At 40.3% G+C, this 25,519-nt stretch overlaps 1 protein-coding gene across 3 annotated transcripts in view; it reads left to right on the forward strand.

Annotated features, from left to right (window-relative positions):
- The window catches only part of MSRB3 (methionine sulfoxide reductase B3), a 175,049-nt gene that overhangs the window by 1,708 nt on the left and 147,822 nt on the right, over window positions 1–25,519 (forward strand). Inside the window, exon 1 of one of the 3 annotated variants that reach the window (XM_027106928.1) lies at window positions 8,534–8,786. The exons of 1 other annotated variant lie outside the window; for it this stretch is intronic. In XM_027106928.1, coding sequence (XP_026962729.1) covers window positions 8,549–8,786 — 238 coding nt within the window. In that variant the 5' untranslated portion in view covers window positions 8,534–8,548. Of the gene's footprint in view, window positions 1–8,533; window positions 8,787–25,519 lie in introns of those variants that run through there. One more of the 3 variants, XM_027106929.1, reaches the window with a different exon arrangement.

A 25,519-nucleotide genomic window follows, 5' to 3' on the forward strand; every position in this document is an offset into this window, starting at 1 on the left:
TGTGAATCCTAGTCTGCCGCTATACCTACAAGAGAAGTGAAACCAGACCCCTTTCTCCTTGCTCTCATGACTTTTCCGCCTCCACAGAGTGAGACACTAGGACACGGTGAAGGTAATTTCAGAACAGAATTACAAAGTAGAAGAGATAAGGGTTAAATTTTGCAGTTCTAGTTTGGATTTTCACCTGTATTACCCAGGAGATGAGAAGACCTTAAAGGCCTTAAGCTTTTAGATGGAGAAAGTCACCTGAATACTCCTGCCCGTCCTGCCTTCGGGTTTGTAATATCACCTCAAATGGATTTCCTTCTTTGAATATTTCAACTGTTCCTACTTCTCCACTGAAAGGGACCTCGTTGTTTAAACTTCTTCCTCCCCACTCATACCATACACTGTCCAATCAAGTAAGACCACAGGCTTGGGCTGCATAGGGAAGAAACTTCCCTGCCCAGTCTCATGTGCACGTGTGTGTGTGTGTGTGTGTGTGTGTGTGTGTGTGTGTAGGTGGCGGATGATGGACAGACTGTGGGTCCTCCAATTCATGTGTCTTTCCAGGGCAACTGTGAGCCAGTGGTTCTTTTGCTAATTAGCCCATACATTAAACACACATGTGCACACACACATTCAGGTAGATTGTACTGGACAGTACGAAACTCATATATGGAGAATAGAATATAACCACAATATTAGTAACTCTCATGCCCTGTCTGGGAAATAAATAGGTCTGTGAAGAACTGTTTGACATCTTTATTGATCTCTTCAGGATCCACAAAAGAGCTGGACTAGCTCTTAATGACTCTGTCCTTTTCACAGTGGTCACGTTGTACACATTGTTTGGTTTGTTGTTTCAGAATCTGCCTCAGAAACATGGGGATGAGGGTAGGAATAAGTTCACCGGTTTCTCTCTAGGGTTGCCAGACTTAGCAAATAAAAATACAGGATGCCCAGTTAAAATGGAATTTCAGATAAACCATGAATAATGTTTTAGTGTAAGTATGCCCCATGCAATATTTAGGATATACTAAACAATTATTTGGTGTTTATCTAGAATTCAGATTTATCTGGGCATACTGCATTTTATCTGGCAACTATTCTTATCACATCTCCTTGTTCATCTCTAGTCTCATGGCTACCATCTTAGACTAGGGGCTCTCATTACCTCAAGCTTGTGTTTCTGCATCTGCCTGGGTTGCCTTCCCAACACCGCTATCCTCTTCTGATCTGCCCCATAGCCTACTACACACTAATTGTTTTTTTGGTGATACTTTCATTAGGTTTCTTTTCCAAATAAGAAATTACGACTCCTATTGCTTTCCAAAGTGATTTTCGATCAGTGTGCAATTGTATACCAAATTTTGTGGGCTTGTGTGTATGTATGCATTTTCCTTAGAGGAACTTTTTTTTTTTTTAATTGGGATCTCAAGGAGGTATCTTCAAGATACATAGAGAACTGTGGCTTATACAAAGAAACAAAAGTAGGTGAATTTAGAAAAATGTACCTCGCCTCAATCATGACTTTTGCTTTAGTTATCAGTAGTTTGAAAGCTCCCTCATTATATCATTCGACTTCCACCAACATCTTGCAGAACAGGCAGAGCAGGTATTATTTCATTTTAAAGATAAGGTAACTAAATCCCAGAGATGTGAACTGTAAAATCATGCACAACCATCACATGGCATAGCCAGAGTTTGAAGAGAAATCTGTTAACTGCAAGATTATTTCTCTCTCTGCTTTTATGACCACCAGCTTTAAAAACTATAAAAGCAACATCTGTACAATACTTTAAACAACAGGTTTAAAACCACTTTGTATATATTTGAGCCTCACAAAAGTTCCTCTCTGAAGAGATGTCTTTATTCCCACCTGTCTGATAGACCTTGTCATTTACACACCACAAATATTTGGTATTTGGCCATTTGACCTATAGGGATAGCTTTTCACTGTGGTTACAATGGTAGAATATACCTGTATTCCAGTGCTGCTATTCCTCAGATACCTAGAGACTATCTTTTAGGGTAAGTTTCAGAGACGATTTATAAGTCACAAAATAAAATCATTTTTAATATTTTATGTTTACTCATTTAAAGCATAAAAAGGATATAACTTTATTTGGTTATTCATCTATCCTATTTTGATTCTAAATAATTTCTGTCTTTATCCACAAAGAATATATTCTAAGTATATAAGTTGAAGAAAGAAAGAAAAAAAAGCTTCATTTGCTTCCTAGGCCTCCATACTCGACTGATTTTCCTACTACCTTTTTAGCCTCACCTTCTCAGTGGCCCTGCTGGCATTTTTTTTTTCTTCTTTTTAATCAATCCAGGGACTTCTCAGGATTTAGATATCATATATACTATCTGCAGCCCAGACATTCCCCTATATGTGCAATTTTCATATTTAATGGTCTAGATGAACATTATCTTGTATGTTTAAAAGTCATTTCAAACTTAACATGTCCAAAACTGAGCTTCTAATATACTACCCCACCACCTACTTCTAAGTCATCCAGAGCTCAGGAAATGGCAATTCTGTAATGCTCAGAAAAAAAAAGAGGAAAAAAAAGTATAGAGACATTCTTAACCTTTCTTTCACACCCTACATTTGGTCTGTCAGCAAATCTTCTGGGCCGCTTCTTCCAAATTTCTCTGCAATTTGATCACTTTTCACCACCTCCACTTCCTCCTTCCTACTCCAAAATCACCATTACCTCTCACCTGGATTACTTCAAGACCCTCTAATTGGTCTCCCTTTCTGTCTCTGCATGCCTGACAGAACAGTCAATGTAGGATCATGTCGCTCTTCTGCTCAAAACCCTGCAGTAGCTTCCCATCTCACTCACAATAAAAGCCAAAGTCCTTATAATTACTCAGGCCACGTCTTCTAGTGCTCCCCGCCATGGCCCCTTTCCACCCTCTTCTCATCCGACCTCCTGGATGGTCCTCCTACAGGGCAGGCCTGCCTCTGCCTTGGGCATGGCCTTTTCACTTGCTGTTCCTCCTTTCCTAGATACTGCATGGCTTCCTTCTTTCTTCCATGTCTTTAATGTTACTTCCCCAACACTTTCAGCAACCTTCCCTGCCTTATTTCTCTATCACTAAATATTTTACTGGTTTATCTTGCATATCCAGCATATAGAAAGCATTCAGTAAATATTTGTTGAATGAATGAAAGAATGCAAAGATGATTTTCCTGTGCTGAAGATATTTTTCAAAATGTATCATTTATTTTGATTGCAATTCTAAAACTGGTTTTCACAAAAATAATTTGAATAATCATATAAGTGTGTAGCCTTCTGATTACTTTGAGGAAGTTAAAAATATATTTGAAAACATAGTTACTATTAGTAACCTTGGGTATAAATATAAAAAGTAAATTTGAAGAAAATATGTGTTGACAGGATTACTAAATCTGGACAGACTTCCTTAAGAGGGGATTATGAATACAAGTGTAGGACTCTGAGCTGTGAAGAGAAATTATGAGTCATTTCAGACAGAGGAACTCCTATCAGATAAGGCTTAAAGGCAAAGAGTGGCTTTGCGGTGATTGAAAGTTAGTAAGTTGTGATAAAAGTTAATCACATTAGTACTATATTGATATTTATTAAGGATTTACCATTTGCTAGCATGGGGCTAGGGCTAAGCATCATGAGTGGTAGGTACCTTTATTTTCCCATTATACAGAGAAAAAAGAATATCAAGGCTTAGAGTAATTAAGTAACTTACCCATTGTCCCAGAAGCTTTAATGGCAACGGTAAAACTACTGCAAAAAATCCTGTAATGAAGCACCATTTTGGAGGGCAACATACCATTTCCCAGGAAGCCCAACACAGCCAGGGTTTCCTCTACCTCCTATTGGAGCTTCTTTGGATGAACAACACATGAAGGAGCTGGTTTGCAGTTAGGGATAAGTTGTGTGAAAAAAACACACCTTTAAACACTGGACACGCACACCATGGTGTGAGATGCTCTCAATATAAGAAGCATTCAGGAACAGACTGAGTGAAAGAGTAGGATGAAGTCTCCCATCAGAATCTTCCTGTACCTATGGACACCAAGGGGGGGAAGTGGCGGGGTTGGCGGGGGGGGGTGGAGGGATGTTGGGAGATTGGGATTTATACACTAACATGTATAAAATACATGACTAATAAGAACCTGCTGTATAAAAAAAATAAATAAAATTCAAAAAAAAAAAGAATCTTCCTGTACCAACTTAAAAGTTCATTCTTGTCCCTCTCTCCCAGCCCCCTTATTCTGTGTGTGTAGTTGATTTTGGGTATGCCACTTCATGTGATACAGTCGTGCCAAAAGCCAAGCAGCTTTGCTGGTCTAGAGGATTATTTAATTCTCTACAATATTGAAAGTCATCTTGTTAAATATTTATTACTTCTTGTAGCATATCCACAGCCAAAGCTGGTAGAATCAGGCAGCACGTCAATCATGGGAATACGTTCTTCAAATCTCTTCAGAATTAATCAACAAAAGGGATGGCCTCAACTGTAAAATTAAAAAATACCGTTTGAGATGCAGGCAAACCATTTTACCAAGACAAGGAAAATGCTCACTTTAATTCAGTCTTCCGCCTTTGAGAGTCCTTGTCATTTTAGTGTGTTTGGTGACTGGGGGCTGGAGGGTTGTCATGGAAGAGGAAATCCTTTTTCAGAATGAGAGATGTTCTGTGTCTCTCTTAGCCAGTCAGCATTGACTCTGTGTCCCTCATGCTGAGAAGAGTTCTCCTTAACTCTCTTCCCACTCTAGCTCCTTGAGGTGCGGGGGGCATGCTTCCGTCAGTATAAAACAGTGTTCTCAGCAGGGGTGAGAGTGACAACATTCTACCTCGCAGGATAGGAAAGCAGAATTTTGGGAGTTTGGATTGAGTGTAGTTAGAAAAACTTCCTTCTGGAGAATCTGTTACATCCTCCTAGGAGGTAATTAATTCCCTTACTTTCCAATTGATCATTATTGGTTTAGAACAATGGCACTTGATAACTGTTCATTTATTTGAAGTACTAACTTAGGGTTTCTCACCCTGCCTGAGGGCTTTTGAATAATATCTAGTCCGAACGTGTCCTTTCTCCTGTTTGCAATTGCTGGCATCCACCCAAGATGTTCCTTTGGGTATGTGGAATGGGGACTGTCTCAAAGCTTTGCATAACGGCTGAGGGGATTTACTGAAAGAGCTGAGAATAGTATGTCAGAGAGACTGTAGCTTGAATGCCTGCCATGCTTACAGACTCCCTTTGAAAGAGGCTGCCCCAACTGCAATGCCCTAGAAAGGCAGCAGCACAGTCTGTTTCTTTAGTACAGGTGACCATGTTGTCTAGCACGTGAGCCTTCCGCCCTAGCTACAGCTGCAGAAGTAGGAGAGGACACCTGGCTCAGAGGTAGCCAATCCACAGGCTGCTCAGTGGCTTATGAGATAACCTCATACCAGAACTTTCTCCAAGAGGGACTGTGGTGATAGAATCAAACTCTCCCCGCTGAGGCATTTGATTATGAGCTATAGAGGAGAACTGGCAGCTGGTAGTGGGAGCCAGAGTAGAAAAGCTGTGGTTGTGCAACTTGAATTTTGCTGCGTTCTGAGGACATTTCTGAGGGGTTGGGGCAGTGGTGTGATGGGACTGGCTCACAGGGGCCCAAGAGCTGGTTGAGGGCATCTCTCCCCAGCTTTGCCTCCAGAGGCTTGGGCTGGTGGGAGCGTTACACCCACATAAATTGGGTTTTGTTACACTTCAGGCCTCCTTCCTCCAGATCTGGTTGTTAAATATTTACTAGCACACCACTGGGTTGGGGGAGGGATGGTATATAGGAAGCACAGGAAACAGTTACCTCCTCTGGGTCCTTTGTCTTAAAAACAAACATTGTTTAAGATAATATGTTAACATGATTGTCATTAAGATTATAATAACAAAGAGAAAACGTGAAATATATGATTTAAACTACAAAACTCATAGGAATGTGGTCAGAGGGTAGTAGCTTTCCTGTTTCTGGTACCCATCAAAGGCACAGGCCCCCACCCCCAGGCCCACCAAGGATGACCTGACAAGCCGGTTAAGTCTCTGGTCTTATTTCCACATTTATTCTTTACCCCTATTACTTGAGGTAACCTAAGTGCACACCAGTTACTTAAAACCACAAGAGCCCAATGAATACAGTTTTTGAATACCCTGGTTTTTGTTTTGTTTTTAATGTAAAGAAAATGGGGCAGATTAGTACAGTAAAAATATATGTGGACTTTGAAATGAGATTTGAATTCCAATACTACTTTACCCCTTCTTAGTAGCATAATTTACTTACCTATGCCTCTCCTTAGCTGTAAAATAGGGATACAAAATAAAAAGCTCAAAGATATTTGGAAGAATTAAATGAAATACCATGTGTAAAACAACTAGCACAGTGTCTGGCACTTACTGTGTACTCAGTAACTTTTGTTCTTTTCTCCCTTCTTTAGCATATTTATTCAAGCCTTTAGAACAGCTGCTGGTATTGCTGTCAAGTCAGCAGTTGATACAATTAATTAACCCTCCACGTATATTAACATGCAGTGGTATACTGCGTTCTTTGTAATTTTATGTTTTTGTACTTAAGGTCAACTAAAATATTTTAAATATAGCCAAAATTATTACAGCCCTTTGAAACAAGCTTTTCTCTACACTTAGGGAGCTCCTATATGTCAGTCTACAAATGACTGTGCTCATTTTACTTTTGTTTTTAAACAAACATTTGAGCTATGGGCGGGACTTCCTTGGTGGTCCATTGGTTAAGAATCCACCCTCCAGTACAAGGGACACGGGTTCGATCCCTGGTTGGGGAACTAAGATCCCACATGCCACGGGGCAACTAAGCCCGCGCGCGCCACAACTGGAGAGAAGCCGGCGCGGGGCAATGAAGCACCCTGCAACAAAAGATCCTGCGTTCCTCCCACCCACGGCAGCCGAAAATAAAAGTAAAAAAAAGGAAAAAAAATACTATGGGCAAAGAATTATACTACACGTTGTGGGGGAAATGAATAAGAAAAGTGCTTATGTAATACAAAATATACAAAAAAGAGGAAAGGGAGAGAATGCATAAAGAGTTTCCTGAATATCCCCTTTAAGATAACCAGCTTCTAGATACTTAAGTTGAGTAATAACGCCTGTGTCTTTTAAATCCCTAATTTACTGTATTACATTTTATTTACTGTTAGTTTACTTAGGTCATCTGCCCTTTGTCTCATTATCACTGCTAGTACATTGAGGGTGAAATCTGCCCATTTGCCAGGAATAATTCAGTTTCTCAGTACCAGATGATTTAAGGGGAACCACTTGCAAAAGGACTGGTTTTTGGCATATGGGCCTTAATACTTTGCCAGAATTGAATCCGTTTTGAAACAAAGTTTCTAATTTTCAAATATAGCATTTTCAAACAAATAGTGTGATGTACAAATTACCGTACTTTAGGTCATGTGAGAATAATCCACACTCTAAATCTGTTTGACTTTTACCCCATAAGTATTTTGCATCAGTGAATCATTTCTGTAGCATCTTAAAATGGTCATAAGTAATTATATAACATCCTACATCTCCAGGGCCTGTTCCATTAGTGCCAGTAAAAAAGAAAAAGTAGTAATTAGACATAATTATGTCCTCTTGAAAAGCTAAGGGTCATTTGGCCTTGATTACTGGAGGGGTTATCAGTGCCAAAGAAAAGTCAGGCAACTATTGGTTTAGGCCTGTAATTAAACATCGGGGACTGACATTTCTTGTCATCAGAGGTAGTACCTTTTGAATAAATTTCACCACTGCCCTTCAGATAAGCTACAAGAAATACAAAACTAATGTAAGGGAGATGAAGAGAGGCTGGAGGTGAAAAGAATGACTAATCTAAATAAATATCAGCATTTAGCTAGTATGAAAAACTATTGTCAGCCAGTCTGCCTCAACTCCATATATGGTGTTCAGATATAAGTTTGGGGAGAGCCCGTTTGTAACTCTGGCTAAACACACACACACACTCACCCTACACACACACCTGGTGTAAAGGGCCCACTCACCTGGAATGCAGGGGGGTGTTTTATATATTATAATGCCTGTTCGTTTTGTGTAGGATGGCTCACCTGAGTGTGTGCATAACTGGCAGTGCCGCTCCAGCCTCACCTGACCACACTCAAGAGAAGCACTTGCCAGATATTTTTATCCACTTACTCACAAAGCTCCCAGTTGATTAGGGGCATCGCAAGAGTCTTCTCAAACTCCTTAAATGCCTTCCCGCGGGTCCCTGGCTCGCTGTCGGTTCTCCTCGTGGTGGTTCCTCTCTTTTCTACCCCTTCAGGGGTCTTAGGCGGGACCCGTGGGTGGGATGCGCCGCTCTGCTCTTGGGCCCCAACACTGGAAAGGGATGCCCTCTGTCAGAGGGATTCCACCTCCTGGTTGCACTCGGCAGCCGGCGGCCTTAGGGTTGGCAGCTGAGGAGGAGGAGGATTTGGAGGAGGAGGGAGTTGGCGGCCGCCGAGGCCCGGGCAGCGGGCCGCGTCCGCGGCGGGCGCGATCCGCGATCCTCCCTCGCTCGTCTCCTATGCTCATATTTGGACTCGGCTGCCAGTGCCCAGGAATTTCCCGTCATGCCTCCCGCCGCCCCGTCCGTCGCCCGGAGCCGGAGAGGAAGGGAGGGAGGCTCGGACAGCGGCGGCGGCGGCGGCGGCTCCCTGGCACTTTCATGAGCCCGCGGCGGACCCTCCCGCGCCCCCTCTCGTTCTGTGTTTGCCTCAGCCTCTGCCTGGCCGCGGTCGCGGCCCGGGAAGCCGCTCAGTCGGGTGAGTTTGGGGCTCCCTCCCCGCCCCGCCTCTGCCCTCAACGCCCGGACCCTGCCAAGTTGAGGTGTGACCCCGACCTCCGCTCCCCTGAGAGCGCAGGCAGCGCCCCTTTCAGCCTCCTGCGGGGACCCCCCCCCCCACCTCGTCTCCTGAGCCGAGGAGGGGCGCGGGCGGTGAGGGGCGGATGGAAGGAGGGCAGGGCTGGCTTCGCCCCCGCCGACGGGAGGCGTCTGGCAGCGTGGCTGACACCTTATCCCGTCCCGGGAGCGAACCTGAGCCCGAGGGAGGCTCTCGAGCGACGCGGGCGCCCGAGGGAGGGGCGGCCGGGGCAGGGACGCCGCCCCCACCTGGAGAGGGCGCGGGGCCCGCGGCAGGGGCCATCCCGGAGTCCCCTTCCCCGCGCGGGGCGGCCCCGCCGCCGCGGCCGCTCAGATAACGGGCCTGGACGCGTGGGAACGGCCAGCCAGGCCCGCGCCTCCCGCCGCGCGTCCGGGAGGGGAGTGGGGCGTCCGGCGGCTGGGGGGGCAGCGGCGGGCGCGCGGAGACAAGGGGTGCACCCAGAGGCGCACCGCAGCCCGCGCCGCGGGGTCAGGCTCCCGCGGGCCCGGTAGGTGTCTAATAGGCCAAAACCGAGCAAAACCCCGAATTTTACAGGTACCAGTTTTGTTTTGTTTTTGAGCGGAAAAAAATGCATCCGAGTCTGGTTTGTTAAGTTTCACCCTGGACTATTTACAAGTATATGATCGAAAGGTGCCATTCCTGCCTTATTTGGTTTATATGCTCGTTTGATATAAGCTGTCAAATGGGGGTAATTTTGCAGTCTTAACAGGATGATTTTTAAAGATAGTTTTCTTTAAATCATGTGGAAAATATCAGTGTGGAATTTTTTTTAACATAAGATTACTATAAAAAGTAATTATTTCAAAGTACAAATGTAGAGTTTAAGGTAAATGTGAAATTGCACGAACTTCTATATTTGTGATGAGTATCTAGTCATCTCACTTCTTAATTTTATCTGGAATGGAAGAACAGAAAATATAATTCCTCAGAGTTGAGATTTCTTAGGAAATTTTAGTTTGCTTTTGCCACCAATAGAGTAAACTGTCAAAATATGATATGGCTAACAACTAGGACTTTAAATTAGTTGAAAGCTGACTCTACTAAGCATAGATTATATTCAGCACCCTCTGGTCTATCGCTTCATGTTTCCATTTGCATTGCTGGTGGCAAATAGAGTTTTAAAAAATAGTTTTGTCTGTAAAATAATCTTCAGGATTCATGTAATTTATAAAATTGTCAATTCAGATTGATGGGAGATTTTTAAAATATTTAGTATTTATCGATGTTAATTTAAGTAATAATACCAATTTCATGTTTGCTTCTAATTAATATTGTTTTTCAAGAAGACCTACTTTTTAATGGATTTATATTTTAGGAGTTACTTTAGTAGCACTTCTTGGGGAACACAACAGGTTCTGTCTTAACATTTTATCAGCAGTCTTCTAAAATATTCTGTGCTGAACGATGAAGGGTAGATTGTAACTGCCAGAGATTATCTGTTGTTTTTTCTTTTTGCCCTCCCTCAGTGATGTGTTGACTTACCTAATACTTGTGGTCAAGCAGCCCTTGAAGACCCAAATCCATAGTACTATGGCCCCTTGCCAGAAGTTTTGAAAACCAAGTTTATATTTGGACCATTTAAAGATTTATTCTTTTAATTTTGGTCCCAACTGACATATTAGTCTAATTTCTGGTGACTTTTATTAGGGCCCTATGTAAATGTCTGGATTTTTTTATATTAAAATAAGCATCTCTCTGCCATTGAGAATTTTGTCACAGTGCCTAAACTGCCTGTCTGCCAAGGTTGCAAGCATACAACCATGTAGGTTCTGAATCAACACACAGTATTTTGGCTTTTCAAGGTGCTTGGTCTAATATCTTAACTGAAATGTTAACCCATTTGGTCAGAAATCTTTACCCTTTTGCTAAACTTAAGTAACAAGAATATCCAAAAAATATCTCAACAGTAGTTTTCATAGATTTTTCTAATACAATTTTTCTTTTATAATTAAAAATAAATTTTCAACCATTAGAGCAGCTTTAGGAAATAATGCTTTTTGATTCTGTCATAATCTGGTCACAGTCCCTTTGATTTTTTTTTTTTTTTTTTGTCCCTTTGATTTTTATCTCACCTGTGTTACTATAGTTAGGGATTTGGTTGATAAATTTGGTTTTGATATTTCGCTTCCTTCTCTGTAAAATGATGAAGTTGGACAGAGTCTCCATGTCCCTTCCACCTCTAGGATCCTGTAATATTGTTTTTGTTTATATAATCCTGCAGAGCCACCCACTACATTGGTTCAAACTTCTGATTGTCAACTCTGACTTGCTATACTTGTTTAACTGCTTTACTTGTAGTCAGATCTGATGGGTGCGGATCCAGCTTTGGGGAGACTGGATCTGTCTCAGGAAAGTCTTGATACCTGGCATATCACACAGATGCACACACCTGGACAGAGTTCCATGATATTAAGCTTCTGTTAACTTTTTTCCCCTTAGCTAATAGCAGGAAGGGCTGGTTATGTCATAGGGTAAATAGTTAAGCCAAGCCCTAATATGGTTTGATATTCAGTTTTGGATTTGGGTCTGGGCTAGGGATACCACTGGAGAGCACCCAAACTTTGTGTGGTTGGGTGCTAATTACTTGGGGCATTCCAGACGAAATGCCCTATATTCAGTTATGACCTTTTTCTCATGCCTTAGAGGAGACTGAATTGGACCTACCCATCGGGTTTATTCAGAATTAAATCGGCTTTGGGTAGGAGGGTAATCAGATAGCTATTTAATTTACTAGTTGTTAAGCATCTCTGGTTGCTGTACAATTATCTCAAGGCTTTACCTTGAATATTCCTATGTTTTCTCCTTCCTGGGGATGACGGGTTTTCCCTTTAAAAATGCTCAGCATAGGGCTTCCCTGGTGGCGCTGTGGTTGAGAGTCCGCCTGCCGATGCAGGGGACACAGGTTCGTGCCCCGGTCCGCGAAGATCCCACATACCGCGGAGCGGCTGGGCCCGTGAGCCATGGCCGCTGAGCCTGCGCGTCCGGAGCCTGTGCTCCGCAATGGGAGAGGCCGCAGCAGTGAGAGGCCCGCGTACAGCACACACACACAAAAAAGTGCTCAGCATAATCCTGTATCTCTGTTCACATATTTGTCTGTATAGCATACCAAAGTCATATTTATGGCTTTTAAGGAAATACAAATGAAAAGAAAGTATAGGAAAGGTAGATCAGTAATAAATCAACTAGTTGACCTTATGAAGGATTTTGGTTATTGCCGCATTTAAGCTTCTGTTCCAAGTAACACAAATGAACTTGAACTAGTTTTAGGAAGAAGAAAGAAAGACAGGGATTTGATGGAAGCCAAATGCACGCAGACCTTATTAGGGACCAGGGACTGGAAAACCTGGAATTTTCTCTGTCTCTAGTCTTTGCATTTCTTTGCTTCATTGTTCTCTCTTTGCTGACCTTTTTTTTTTTTTTTCCTTTTTTTCCTGTGTTCACAGTTGTATGTGGCTGCTCAGCAGCTGCTGGGTATTTAGGTGTCCCTCAGTTCCAAGCACAGGGAGAGACTAAATCAATAAGCCTTGACCCTGAATTCCTGAGAGAAAGAGCCTGATAGACATAGCTTGGGTCACATGGTTGATCTAGATTTTCTCTATGGTCTCTTCTAATTCTAGACTTCTTTGTACTACGCAAGGTGCGTAGTACAAAGTGCAAACATTTACATGGTTTGACTTTGCATTTTTCAATTTTATATTATGGGGTTATTCTTAAAATGTGTGTATAATTTTCTCTTGGTTGCAGTGTGTGCATAGAAGAGTGTGTCACCTTCAGTGGATCCTAAGATGTAGAGCTGTTCATTCATACTGCTGTAGGAATGCTGAAGAGCCAGGCTCTGGGGAGTAAATTGAGTGTAGCACCACATTCAGCATTCAACGCATCTCAGGATCCAACTGAGTTGTGAATATCCTGTTTAATAACAACTGATCCATCCTGCAGATAATCATCTGCATATTTCAGGAATTAATTGAAGTAAAACATAGAGTTTTTTTTTTTTTTGCGGTACACAGGCCTCTCACTGCTGGGATCTTCCCTGCATCGGCAGGCGGACTCTCAACCACTGCGCCACCAGGGAAGCCCAAAACATAGTTTTAATTCATTAAAACTATGTAAGTGATCATTAGAGACTTTCAAAATAGTAATAGTTTAGGCACCCAGAGTTCATCAGGTTTTTTTTTTTCCCTATTTCTCACACTTCTAGCATTTTCCACCTCTACCTTTCCTTTATCTGCTGCCTGGAATACCTTTCTGTCATAACCTGTTGAAGTCCTTATGGTCTCTGTTGCATGGTATTTTGCGAAGCTTTCTGCATCTCTTAGAATTTCTCATTTCCTTATGCTTCTAAGACATTTTTACCTCTATTGGAGGACGGTTTTACCATCTTGCATTATAAAGTCCATATGTGTTCATATTCTTCACTGGACTGTAAGTTCTATGAGACCGATGAATCATCTCGAAGAACTCTGGTAGACTGTTAGCATCCATTGTCCCAGGTAAAATGCTTTCAACCTTTCAAATGTTCTGAAGCGTTTATGGCGTCCTGCTTGTCACTACCTTTTTCTTTTGACATTGGAGCTCAGTCACACGGCTCTTCTTTGTTGGGGTTCTTGTCTGTTTTCTAGATTTTACAGGCTTTTCCATGAATATGCTAATTTCCTGTGTGAGAATCAACTATATAGAATGATAGGATGTTTTCCTATAAATTGAGATGGCGTGGGGAAGGAGAATATAGCAAACTCATGTGGAAGGAAATCAACTTTTGTCGAGTACCCAATATTTACCAGATCAGATTGGGCAGGTGTAGAAAATAATTGGAGCGTATATGAGGGGGAATAGTGGGAAAATAAAGTATAAAGATGGAAAATAAGGTTTGGCCTAGAACATGGAAGGCTTTTAATGCTGGGGTAGGAAATTTGGACTGGGTTAGTAAGCTATGAGATTGAAGTTTTCTTGATGCTGGAAATGTCATAATCAGAGTTGAATTATGGGATATATTATCTAATAATTCAGAGGATGAATTGAATTGGGAAAGAAACAATTGGACTAATAAAGAAAAGTTATAAGGGTTTTTGTTAGAGAATGAAGACGTAAACTAGGGTAGTGACAATATGATTGGAGAAGTATTGCTGAAGCAAATTAGACAGAGAGAAACAGTTAATTGGATGTGGGGAAAGAGAGGGATGGATAAAAGGTGATGGTAAGATGTTAAGCCTGGGTGATTAGAAGAAGTGAACTCAGAGCAGGTTTATAGGTGGGGGTAAAAAGTAAGTTGTGTTTTAGATCTACTGCATTTGAGGCACTGGAAGAATATGCATGTGGAGATGTGTGGTGGAATTAGAAATGTGAGGCTGTAACTGGAGAGATTGGAGCTGGAGATAAAACGTGTGTGAGTAAGGGAGGTTAAAAATAAAGGGGAGAAGAAGAATTTGTCAACTGGAGTAAGAGCAAGGGCACAGGAAAAGTATCATAAAGAAGATATAGTTTGGTCTGGCTTTGAAAGATGCCCAGGTAGTACATGGCATTCTGTCCATGATCTTTCCTTGTTTAGGGGACACCGCATTTACTCCCTCCACAGTTAGTGCCTGGGAAACACTGAACAAAGGGTGCTGCAGCCAGAATGACCTTCCTAACCTGCAGAATTGTTGCTACTACTTCTTTGTTTAACCCCCTCCCCTGGCTTCTTAAGGTAAGGGACTAACTCCTTAAAAGTCTTCATCATCACCAAGCTCCTCTGTGCTCTGGGCCTCCTACAAGTTGTTCAGTTGGCCTTGAACACACATTCTGCTCAGTCTCCTCCCCGTTCCTCCCTTTACGTTCCCCAAGAATGTGAAGCAGATACGATTCCCACCAGGAGGAGGACTCTTTGGCTCTTTTTGTCCTTTATGGGCAGTTTTTATTGCCATGGTCAGGTTCTTATCCATACAATAATTATTGACCATTTCCTAATCTATAATAAAATAATTTATAATAAATCACATCCCTCCCCCTTTCTTACAGAATGCTTTGCTTCTCTTATCTCTTCAAGTGTCACCTGCAAGGTTCTTGCACTTGAATTGGCCACCCTGGCCACAGTACCCTGACTCTGATGCTTGGCTGTGGTAGCCTGGAGCAGCATTGTGACCTGTGATTTGTATAATCGGGTTGCCCAGCTGTGTGCTGATTTGGAAGCAGCGAGACGATTTCTTGTACCTGACTTTCTGAAGGAAAGTGGAGGGAATTTATTGGGTTGGCCAAAAGGTTCATTCGTTTTTTTCTGTAAGATGGCTCTAGTAGCACTTAGTTGTCTTCAACTTCATTCGAAACAATTTTGTTAGAGTGTATGTGACAGCTGTCATTATCAACGTGCATTTTAAGAAAGACATCAAAATTGGTGAATTTTTTGTGTAGCCATTTTAATATTGAAAATGGAAAAACAACATTTTTGGCATATTATGGTTTATTATTTCAAGAAAGGTAAAAACGCAACTGAAATGCAGAAAAAGATTTGTGCAGTGTATGGAGAAGGTGCTGTGACTGATGGAACGCATCAAAAGTGGTTTGCAAAGTTTTGTGCTGGAGATTTCTCTCTGGACGATACTCCACCGTCAGGTAGGCCAGCTGAAATTGATAGCGAGCAGATCGAAACAATAAGTGAGAACAATCAGTGTTATACCATGCAAGAGATAGTTGACATACTCAAAATACCCAAATCAAGCACTGAAAATCATTTGCACCAGCTTGGTTATGTTAATCGCTTTGATGTTTGGGTTCCACATAAGTTAAGTGAAAAAAACCCTTCTTGACCATATTTTCACATGAGTCTCCACTTAAACATAATGAAAATGTTCCCTTTTTAAAACAAATTGTGACGGGCAATGAAAAGTGGATACTGTACAATAATGTGGAATGGAAGAGATCGTGGGGCAGGCGAAATGAACCACCACCAACCACACCAAAGGCCAGTCTTCATCCAAAGAATATGATATTGTGTATATGGTGGGCTTGGAAGGGAGTCCTCTATCATGAGCTCCTTCCAGAAAACCAAACGATTAATTCCAACTGCTCCCAGTTAGACCAACTGAAAGCAGCACTCAGTGAAAAGTGGCCAGAATTAGTCAACAGAAAATGCATAATCTTCCATCAGGATAACACAAGACCACATGTTTCTTTGATGACTAAGCAAAAACTGTTACAGCTTAGCTGGGAAGTTCTGACTCATCCGCCTATTCACCAGACATTGCACCTTCGGATTTCCATTTATTTCGGTCTTTACAAAATTCTCTTAATGGAAAAAATTTCAATTCCCTGGAGTACTGTAAAAGGCACCTGGAACAGTTCTTTGCTCAAAAAGATAAAAAGTTTTAGGAAGATGGAATTACGAAGTTGCCTGAAAAATGGCAGAAGGTAGTGGAACAAAAGGATGAATACATTGTTCAATAAAGTTCTTGGTGAAAATGAAAAATGAGGCTCTTATTTTTAACTTAAAAACCGAAGGCACTTTTTGGTCAACCCAATACTTCATTGAGAGGACTTATTTGCACCGACTGTAAATAAAGGTTTGTAAATTATGGAGATGACTGCAGGTGAAATAGAGAAACACTTCTTGTAGAGGAAATGTGTTCTCAGGGCCTAGCTTCCTGACCAACGGTCTATCCTGGTTCTAAGTTTCTAAAAATAGTACATTGTTCCTAATGCTCGTCTAAAGTGACATGTTTATGTTCAATATACAGGATTAAGAGTAATTTCTAACTCATTTCAAAAAAGGGGACCCTCCCATGTGCTAGTAGTTGTGCTTTTAGTAGCTGTTGACTGAGAAAATACTAGCAAAAATCCACTGTAAAAATTTGAGTTTTTTTTTTAATATAAAAGCATTATCATATGTTTGGAAAGTACACATATGTGGAAATTATGACTCACAGAGTCTATAGACAACACTTGATTTCTTGCTTTGTGGATCCTCTCAGGGAGGTTCTGGTCTCAACCTTCAGCAACTCCTTGTCGTCTCCCTTTAGAGCGTGGGGGAGACTTTTGTTTGAAAATTTGAGCTGTAGCTGAACTTTTGCAATGACAGGAAAACTTCTCAACATCTTCTTTCAACAGCAATTGCCTGTTTTATGCCAGGCAATGTACTTTATGCTAAGGCCTGGCTATTATGTAGTCTCAGGGATTAGTACATGAACACTTTTCAAAAATTATATTTTCAGGTATATAAGCATCATTTTTAGGGCTATCGTGCTATTATAAAGGTGAAAATTAGTAGATGATTTGCATGCAAGTACATATCTTCTGCACTCTCTGTTATGGGCATGGAATAACTATCTTCTATTACTATAAATTACACAGTGAATTTTTATGGTTTGTTGGGTCAGTTATTTTATTTAAAGGCAAAAACAAAAATCCAAACAAAACAAAACCAGCCAGTCCTTCAGAACATATGTTAAGGCAACATTGAAAATAAGCCCATGCTGCATGTTAGAGTCCTTAAAAAATATCAGGACAGCCCTTGTATAAATCCTAGAGCCCTGAATTTTACATTATTCTTTCATTTCTCTTGCTTCTATTGTGTTTAGTTGTCAGAGAGAGAATCTGGGCTTGGTTGCTGTTGGGAGAGATCTATAGTGACTATTGTAGGTAGATACTTCTTTTATCTTAGATTACTAGTGTGAAGTAAGGAAAGGTAGGGCCATGTCTCCCAGTACACAGTACAAGAGAATAGATAGGACAGTGGGTGAGGGGCCACAAGTGGTCTTGGAGCTCTAGGCTGACAGTTGTTAAGCGTGAAAAAGAAAAAGTGCATGCATCGTTGTCCTTGTTCCTGATTTCTTGTGTGTGAATATGCCTTCTAGTCAGATCACCCTAAGGGGCCGGGAAGAGGATGGGGGAGGGGTGAAGGCAGAGGGTGTTTACCTATGTGCAGAATCAGTTGAAAAATTGCAGACTCATTAGCATATCTGCATTCTTGTGTATATGTTCATGTCACAGGGGAGTCAGCATAGTCACTGGATAGCGACTTGGAAGACTGGGTTTCCTAGTCCTGCTCTTGCCTAAGGTATTTTAACTCTGTGCCTCAGTTCTCACATCTGCAAATTGAACGAATTCAGATGGGCAATACCTGATGTTCCTTTTGCATTCTATAATTCTATAGAATGATTCTATAATTCTATAGAATGATTCTATAATCTCTGGGTTGTCTAAAAGTCTTCAAGTACCTTTCATAATTTTTAATGGAAGTGACATGATTAATAAATTATGCAAAATTGTGTTCTCTTGTTATGTTTGGTTCAAGCTGTTTATTTTGTGGAACTAAATATAAAGGTTATTCTGAGACTAAGATCCTATATTTGAACCTTGTAGCCTAGTGTAATTTGATCCATAAGCAAAGTTACATAACCCTTTTAAAGATTTAGTATTGATTTAGAGGATAGGTTACAATGTATTAGAAGCATCATATTAGCTATCCCATCTAAAGTAATGGCATTAAGCAGGAGAAATTATGTTAGTTGTTCTAAATGTACAGCTAAGAATTGCTTAATTAGGCGTGGTGATATATCTCAGATGGGAAAAGTCCTCTTTTATCAGGGTACACTGCCAGTGGAATTTGCCTTTGACCATCCTAGAAATATATTTAACTCTTAAAACTAGTTAATTTGGTCTTATCATTAAAGAAGAAAATCTCTTCCCTTTAGCTTTAAAGAAAAAACTTTACTAATTTGAGAGGTTAAAAAAAGTTTTCTCTTGCCTTTAAAATGTATTAGTAAGTTTTTCCCTTTTTATTATAAAATATTTCACCCACACAAAAAGAATACATAACGCCTATGCAAGGTATGAAGAATAATTTCCAAAAGTCTGGGTACCCCCACTCAGCTTCAGGAATGGAATGTTGAAGCTGTGACCTTCACCAGTCCTATCTTCCCTTTACTTAGAAGTACTCACAGTCATGCATTTTGTGATTATCACTTAACACAAATGATAACTGATAAGCTCTTCCTTTCTTTATAGGTTCACCATAGATGTAGCCCTACATATTTTATTGTTTAGTTTTGCATGTTTTGGAACACTACATAAATGGTATTATCTGCTGTATAACTTCCATAAGCTCTTGCTGATAAGCTCTTGCTTTTTTCCCCCATGACATTATATTTGTATTATCCATATTGGTGTATATAACTCAATTTTTTTTAGAGATTAGCATTTCTTTTATTATCTATATGTTTTTCTACTTTTTATTTATTTCTGCTCCTTGCACATTTATCTGTTAGGGTTCTTGTATTTTCCAGTGGATCAAATCTTTGTATTTTCTCCCATTGGTTTTATGCTTCATTATCCATATATCAAATAACAATAATAATGATAATAAATAGCAAATACAAACAAATGTTACTATGTGCCAGGCACTAGTTTAAGTATTTACTGTTTACATATATTAACTCATTTAATGCTCGTGGTAGCTTTATCAAGGATGTACAATATTATTATGATAGTTCATATATTAAGATTAGTACCTGAGGCATTCCATCATTTGAATCCAGGCAGTCTGGCTCCAGAGTCCGTGCTCTTCATCATTACACTATTCTGACTCACTCCTTATATAGCCGTTTCTTTTGATTACATTTTTTCCCATTTAACTTTTTAAGGTGTTAAAATGTTTCTGTGACATTTCAAAAAGAATGACCATAGTGTGATGTTCAGATTGGTTCTCCTGTACAATACCAGTTGCTTAAAGTCATGCCAGTTTAATTTGTGTCATGGTTAGACCATGACTTTTTTATACAGGTGTGGTTTTTTCCCCCCATTTTCTGGGATTTATTATTGCTTTTTTTTTTCTTTTTTCTAATTAGAAGAAAAAAAGTATGTCTTCTTCATTATCCTTCTAAAATCTTTCAGTTTTTTACTTTTGGTGTGTGGTTTGGAATTGATTCCATTGGTTCCCTATGCTAATTTGGGCCAGTTTCTTCATATTTAGACAATGACATCCTCTTTTAAAAAATACGTGAGTGACCTTATATGAATCACTTAATCTTCCTGAGCCTTGGATTTCCCAACTAAGCTGTTTTGTTAGGTATGATTATTTTAGTAATCAGACATATGTGACTTCCTGTGTGTGTGATATAACCAAATGTGAAATAACCAAGAGAGATCATGTAGGAAAATAATTAAAGGGAAGTTCTTGATAGTGATTAGAAATTGCTGATTTTCCCCAACCCCTTAAATTACAGAGCAAAAAACTTTGGCATAGAGAGAGAAAATCCCTTTGTATCCTTACTTTCTTGGTATACTGTAATTTTTTCCTAAATTGATTAATTTCCTAATTAATTAAATTTTCTCTTACATTCAGTTACTTCACAATTTTTTAAGGTTTTCCTAAACTCTTGGATAATCTCCTAATATCCCTCATTTAAATATGCTCAAATTTCTCTCATCTTAAAAAACAAACAAAAAGCCTACTCAGCCTGTCATCCTCTGTGACAAAGTTGTTTTACAAGTTGTTCACATCCTTGCTGTCACTCTTTTTCTGTCATCCATCCAAAAATATGTATTGAGTTAGATATATGATCTTAGGCAAATTAATTAAGTCATCTGTGCCTCAGTTTCTTCACTTGCAGAATGGGGATAGTAGTGTTCCTACCACATGGACTGTTGTAATCATTAGATGAGATAGCATATGTGAGTCACTTAGCACAGAGTCTTCCACAGAGTTAATTCACAGTAAACGTTAGCTAGCAACTTCAACATCACCATCCTAGTCTCATCATTATCATTGTCGTTCTGGAACAACACTCTCCTTGACCTCTGCCTTCTTTGGCCACTGCTCCTTCATCTTCTTTACTAGTTCTTTCTCTTCTAGCTCACGTCCAAATGTGGAGGTTCCTCAGGGCTCTGACATTTTCTTTTCTCATTTTACACATTTTCTTAGGCAATCTTATTTACTCCATGGCTTCAGTTCCATTTGATAGATTAACTCCCCCCAAATTTACCAACAACCTAGTTCTGTACCTAAGCTACAGTCCTATATATCCACTTTCTTCTATAGCATCTCCATTTGGTTGCTTGTGTGTACCTTCAACATGTTCAAAACTTATTATTATTTATTTTTTTTTTTGCCCACACTTAAGTCTCCCACCTTGTTCCCTAGCTTAGTAAATGGTATTGCTAAGTGCCCAGTTCCTTGAGCCAGAACTGGAGTCCTCTTAATTTTTTTTCCGTCTCACGCCCTGTATGAATCGTTTGCCTAGATTTCTACAGTAGCTTCCCAGTTAGTCTCACTACCTCTGTTCTGATGCCACCCCCATCCATTTTCCACCTTTTAGTCATGGCAGTCTTTTAAATTCAAAGATCTGATCATGTTACTCTCCTTCGATTACTTCTCTTTCTTTTTAGGATGAAGTTCCAAATTCTTATAATAGCTTCAAGATTTGCTTCTGCCTACCTCGTCAGCCTCGTCATCTCCCCCATCTGTTCCTCACTTACACCTTCCAGCCACCCTGCTCTTCTTTCATAACCTTCAGTGGGTTACACACACTCTTATCTCAGGGCTACTACTCATCTTTTTCTTTGTCTGGTACACTTCTTTCCTCATTCTTAATCTGAGCAACACATTCTTATCCTTTATTCTTAGTTTAAATATTACTACCTGCAGGAAGGCTTTCTTATGCCTCCCAAACTAGACTACTTCCCTCTGTTATATAGGATCTTTATTCCCTTTCTGCTTCTCCGTACTAGCTAATACTATCATTCTTACAAAAATGTCAGCTTCATGGTGGCAGGGACCATGGCATCTTATTTCTCACTTTGTTCTCAGCATCTGTTTGTTAAGTAGAGTAAGAGATGGATACAGCGTGGGCTTGCCCAGTTTCGGGAGTGAGAGGCTTCTAGCTGAGTTTGGTGTGTTTTTCTTAATCTTTCAAGGTGATAAAAGGGGAGAAGAGAAAAGTTTAGGTTTACCATAGTTTAACTTTCAGACTTCAGGGGCCTCAGGTAGAGAGGAGGGAAGCAGCATCAGAACTGGAGGTGGCTCTAGCAAGAAGCATTGCCTTAGGGTTGAAGTTTCTTTTCTCTAATTAGGGTGACATCAGAAATTCCAGGCAGTGCCCCGAGTATTTCCCAGTTTTGACTGTCTTTTTCAAAAGTAAACCTTGACAGTGCTTCCCAAATCCTTGGTGCGCTAGGCTTGAGCCTCGCCACAGTACCCCTGCTTAGTGTGGCTTTCAGTGTCAGAAGTGCTTGCTGCAGTGACCTATGGGATCTAGACATACATACCCTGTGCCCGTTATCAAGCTCTCCATACCTTTGACCTACCTGTTCTCTTGACTTGGCTCCTCCTATTTAGAATCCTGGATTCTCTTTCACTAACTTGCAGGAACAGTGTTTGCACATGGACGAGTTGGGAGTTGGCCTTTTCTTCAACACATCCTCTGTACTTTATCTTGCACAAGTTTATCCTATTTTAGTTCCCAGGGCTGATATATATATATAGATTTCCTCTATTTTTATATTCTATTTACCATTTCAGTGGGAACTGGTAGGAATCTGATTAAGGGAGAACATGAGTGTGTTCTCTCTTAAAAGATATTTATTCGTGTTGCCACTTTTGTCTGTGTGTGTGTGTGCACTTGCGCGTGCACATGTATGTATGCATGTATGCAGTCTCTCTTTTTCTTTCTGCTTCTTTTCTTTTTGTTCCCACTATACCATTTATTTGTTTTGTAACTATATGAGAGTCATTTTTCAGTAGGTGCATTTAAATCATTTATATTTTATGTTATCAGGGACATATATATTTTTAAATTTTTGGCCGTGTTGGGTCTTTGTTGCTGCGCACGGGCTTTCTCTAGTTGTGGCGAGCGGGGGCTGCTCTTTATTGAGGTGCAAGGGCTTCTCATTGCAGTGGCTTCTTGTTGCAGAGCACGGGCTCTAGGTGCGCGGGCTTCAGTAGTTGTGGCACGCGGGCTCAGTAGTTGTGGTGCACGGGCTTATTAGTTGCTCCGCGGCATGTGGGATCGTCCCAGAACAGGAATCGAACCCATGTCCCCAGCATTGGCAGGCAGATTCTTAACCACTGCGCTACCAGGGAAGTCCCGATCATGGACATATTTGATGACACTCTTTGTCCTGCTGTTTTATCCCTTTTTTATGATCTTTTCCCCTTGGTTTTCAATCTTTGGCATATGGTTTCCATGTTTTATTTACTTTTATCTTTCATAGGGATTGAAACAGTGACATCATATTTTAGGTTCCACGGCCTTGAACAAGTGTTTAAAAATATCATTAAACCTGAACTAATCTAGTCATCAAATTAAAAAAAGTAAGATTCAACAGCGTTTTGCCCTTCTCTGCAGGAAGAATTTTGGATTCTTTTATTTTATTTTTTTCCCACTCTGCTTTTGTTAACTAAAGTGGGACCTGTAGATCTACATGATTGTTGCTGAATTGTTATTGTTATATTATGTGTTCTCTCTTTTAAGGACTGTTTTTATCTTTTTCATTTAATTATGTAATAACATCTACTGCATTCAGCGATTATGACCATACCTTTGATACCTTAAGTTCATCATTCTTAAGGATATTTTGATTCATGTGCCATTTGGCTAGAGTCTATCCAAGAGTTGATGTCTTTCTTGAGCTCTCCTGTTACCTGAGGGAAATACAGAATGTTGTATAACATGTTACCTTTCCCTTGCAAAAAAATATTTAATTGAATCCAAAAAAGCATAATTAGGAGGCTAGAAAATGCTTATAGAATAATCTGAATGCAAATAGTACTGTAATTATAGAATATAAAATGTTGCTAGCATTCCCTATGGAAGAAGTACCTGGGAACAATGGAAGTTACCGACACTCAGATGACAAATCAAAGGCATTGGTGGTTCAGTGGTAGAATTCTTGCCTCCCAGATGACAAATCAATATCAGTTACAAGGTTACTACTGGGAATTCGGTACCTCTAAAGTTCTAGATAATTCTCAGGATCATGATGCAAAATTAGTTATAAGTCCTAGAATAGTTTTATCTTTGAGTAAGAGTGAATGATATTGGCAGTTTTAATTGAATTACAACAGTATTTTATAACTGCTATTGATATGTTCAAATTAGAGTTGACCAAAGTTTACTTTGTCAGATTCCTGTTTTATTAGTACATTTGCCTCATGCATGCATAAATTTATATCACTCTATACTGAAACAGTTGGTTGCAAAACTTGAAATTGTTCCTTTTTGCCAAAGATAATGATTTTTTGACAATCACTAAAACATAATTACTGAAATAGAAAAATCAATCTTAAATTAATCTTACCTGAGTTGTCTGTTATACAATCACCTCATTCTTACCCTGCCCAAAATGGAACTAATTAAACCCTCCAACCCAGACACACACACATGTACACACACGAACGCATGCACACTCATGCAAACATGCACACATGCATACACTCTCATTCTCTATCTGTATCTCTACATGGTATCTCAGACCTCCTCTGCTTTTCCTTCTCAGTAAGGGAAGTAAAATTCACTGAGCAGCCTGCTAGTTATCTCACTTAATCCTTCCAAAACTTAGTGAAATAAGTGCTATGGTCTACATTATGCAGGTTAGGAATCAGAGACAAGAAACTAATTTGCTCAGGATTTATCAGCTGGTTAAGTGATAGAGTCAGAAGTTAAACCCAGTTCTGACTCTTTCCTGTATACTGCACTTCCTGGGTATAGGATAGGACTCTAGTCCTGGGCAAACTAGGACATTATGAACAGAGATGGGGGAAAACAGAGGAAGTGACATGTTTGGTACGCGGGCCTCTCACTGTTGTGGCCTCTCCTGCTGCAGAGCACAGGCTCTGGACGTGCAGGCCCAGCGGCCATGGCTCACGGGCCCAGCCACTCCATGGCACATGGGATCCTCCTGGACCGGGGCACGAACCCATGTCCCCTGCATTGGCAGGCGGACTCCCAACCACTGCGCTACCAGAGAAGCCTGGAAGTGACATTTGAGTTCAGTTCTATGAAAGCATTTATTGAGGCTTTATTTTACAGAAGTGAATACCTCTGGCTGCTCTCAAGGAGTTTTTAGGAGAGGCATATCTATCTATCTATCTATCTATCTATCTATCTATCTCTCTCTCTCTCTATCTATCTATCTATATCTAAAATTCTAACGTGCAGTAATAGATAAATAATAGAGGTACTGAAGTAGGAAGTAGTATAGAGGTAGAATTGATCGATTTTCTAATGGAAGGGTTGGGGAGAAGGGTGAGGAGAATAGCTGTGAAAAAAATTTTCCCAGAGGAGATGATATCTAAACTGGGTCTTGAAGTTTAAAAATGAAGGTTTCATTCTTTATGTGGTATGAAAAATATGGGTGATATAGTAAGGGTGGAAAAGGTGTGTGGGAAACAATAGTTGACTGTTATCAGAAGAGAATCTTCATTCATTCATTCAACAAACACATATTGAATACTTATTAGAAGTTAGGCACCTGGTGAGGTACTAGAGATAAAGTAAAGGACAAGAGAGTTAATGGATTGTACCACTGTGTACCAGGGAGTGTTGGGGACTGAAGTTAAGATAGGAAAAGAAATGAATCTGATAGGTTCTTTCCCCATAGGTGTTAATGAGCCATGGAAGTACATGAAGCAGTGTTCTGACATG

The sequence above is a fragment of the Aethalodelphis obliquidens genome, unplaced genomic scaffold, assembly GCF_003676395.1.
Source record: "Aethalodelphis obliquidens isolate GAN/ISIS:26980383/991018 unplaced genomic scaffold, ASM367639v1 scaffold8, whole genome shotgun sequence".
In the NCBI taxonomy this organism is placed as follows: Eukaryota; Metazoa; Chordata; class Mammalia; order Artiodactyla; family Delphinidae; genus Aethalodelphis; species Aethalodelphis obliquidens.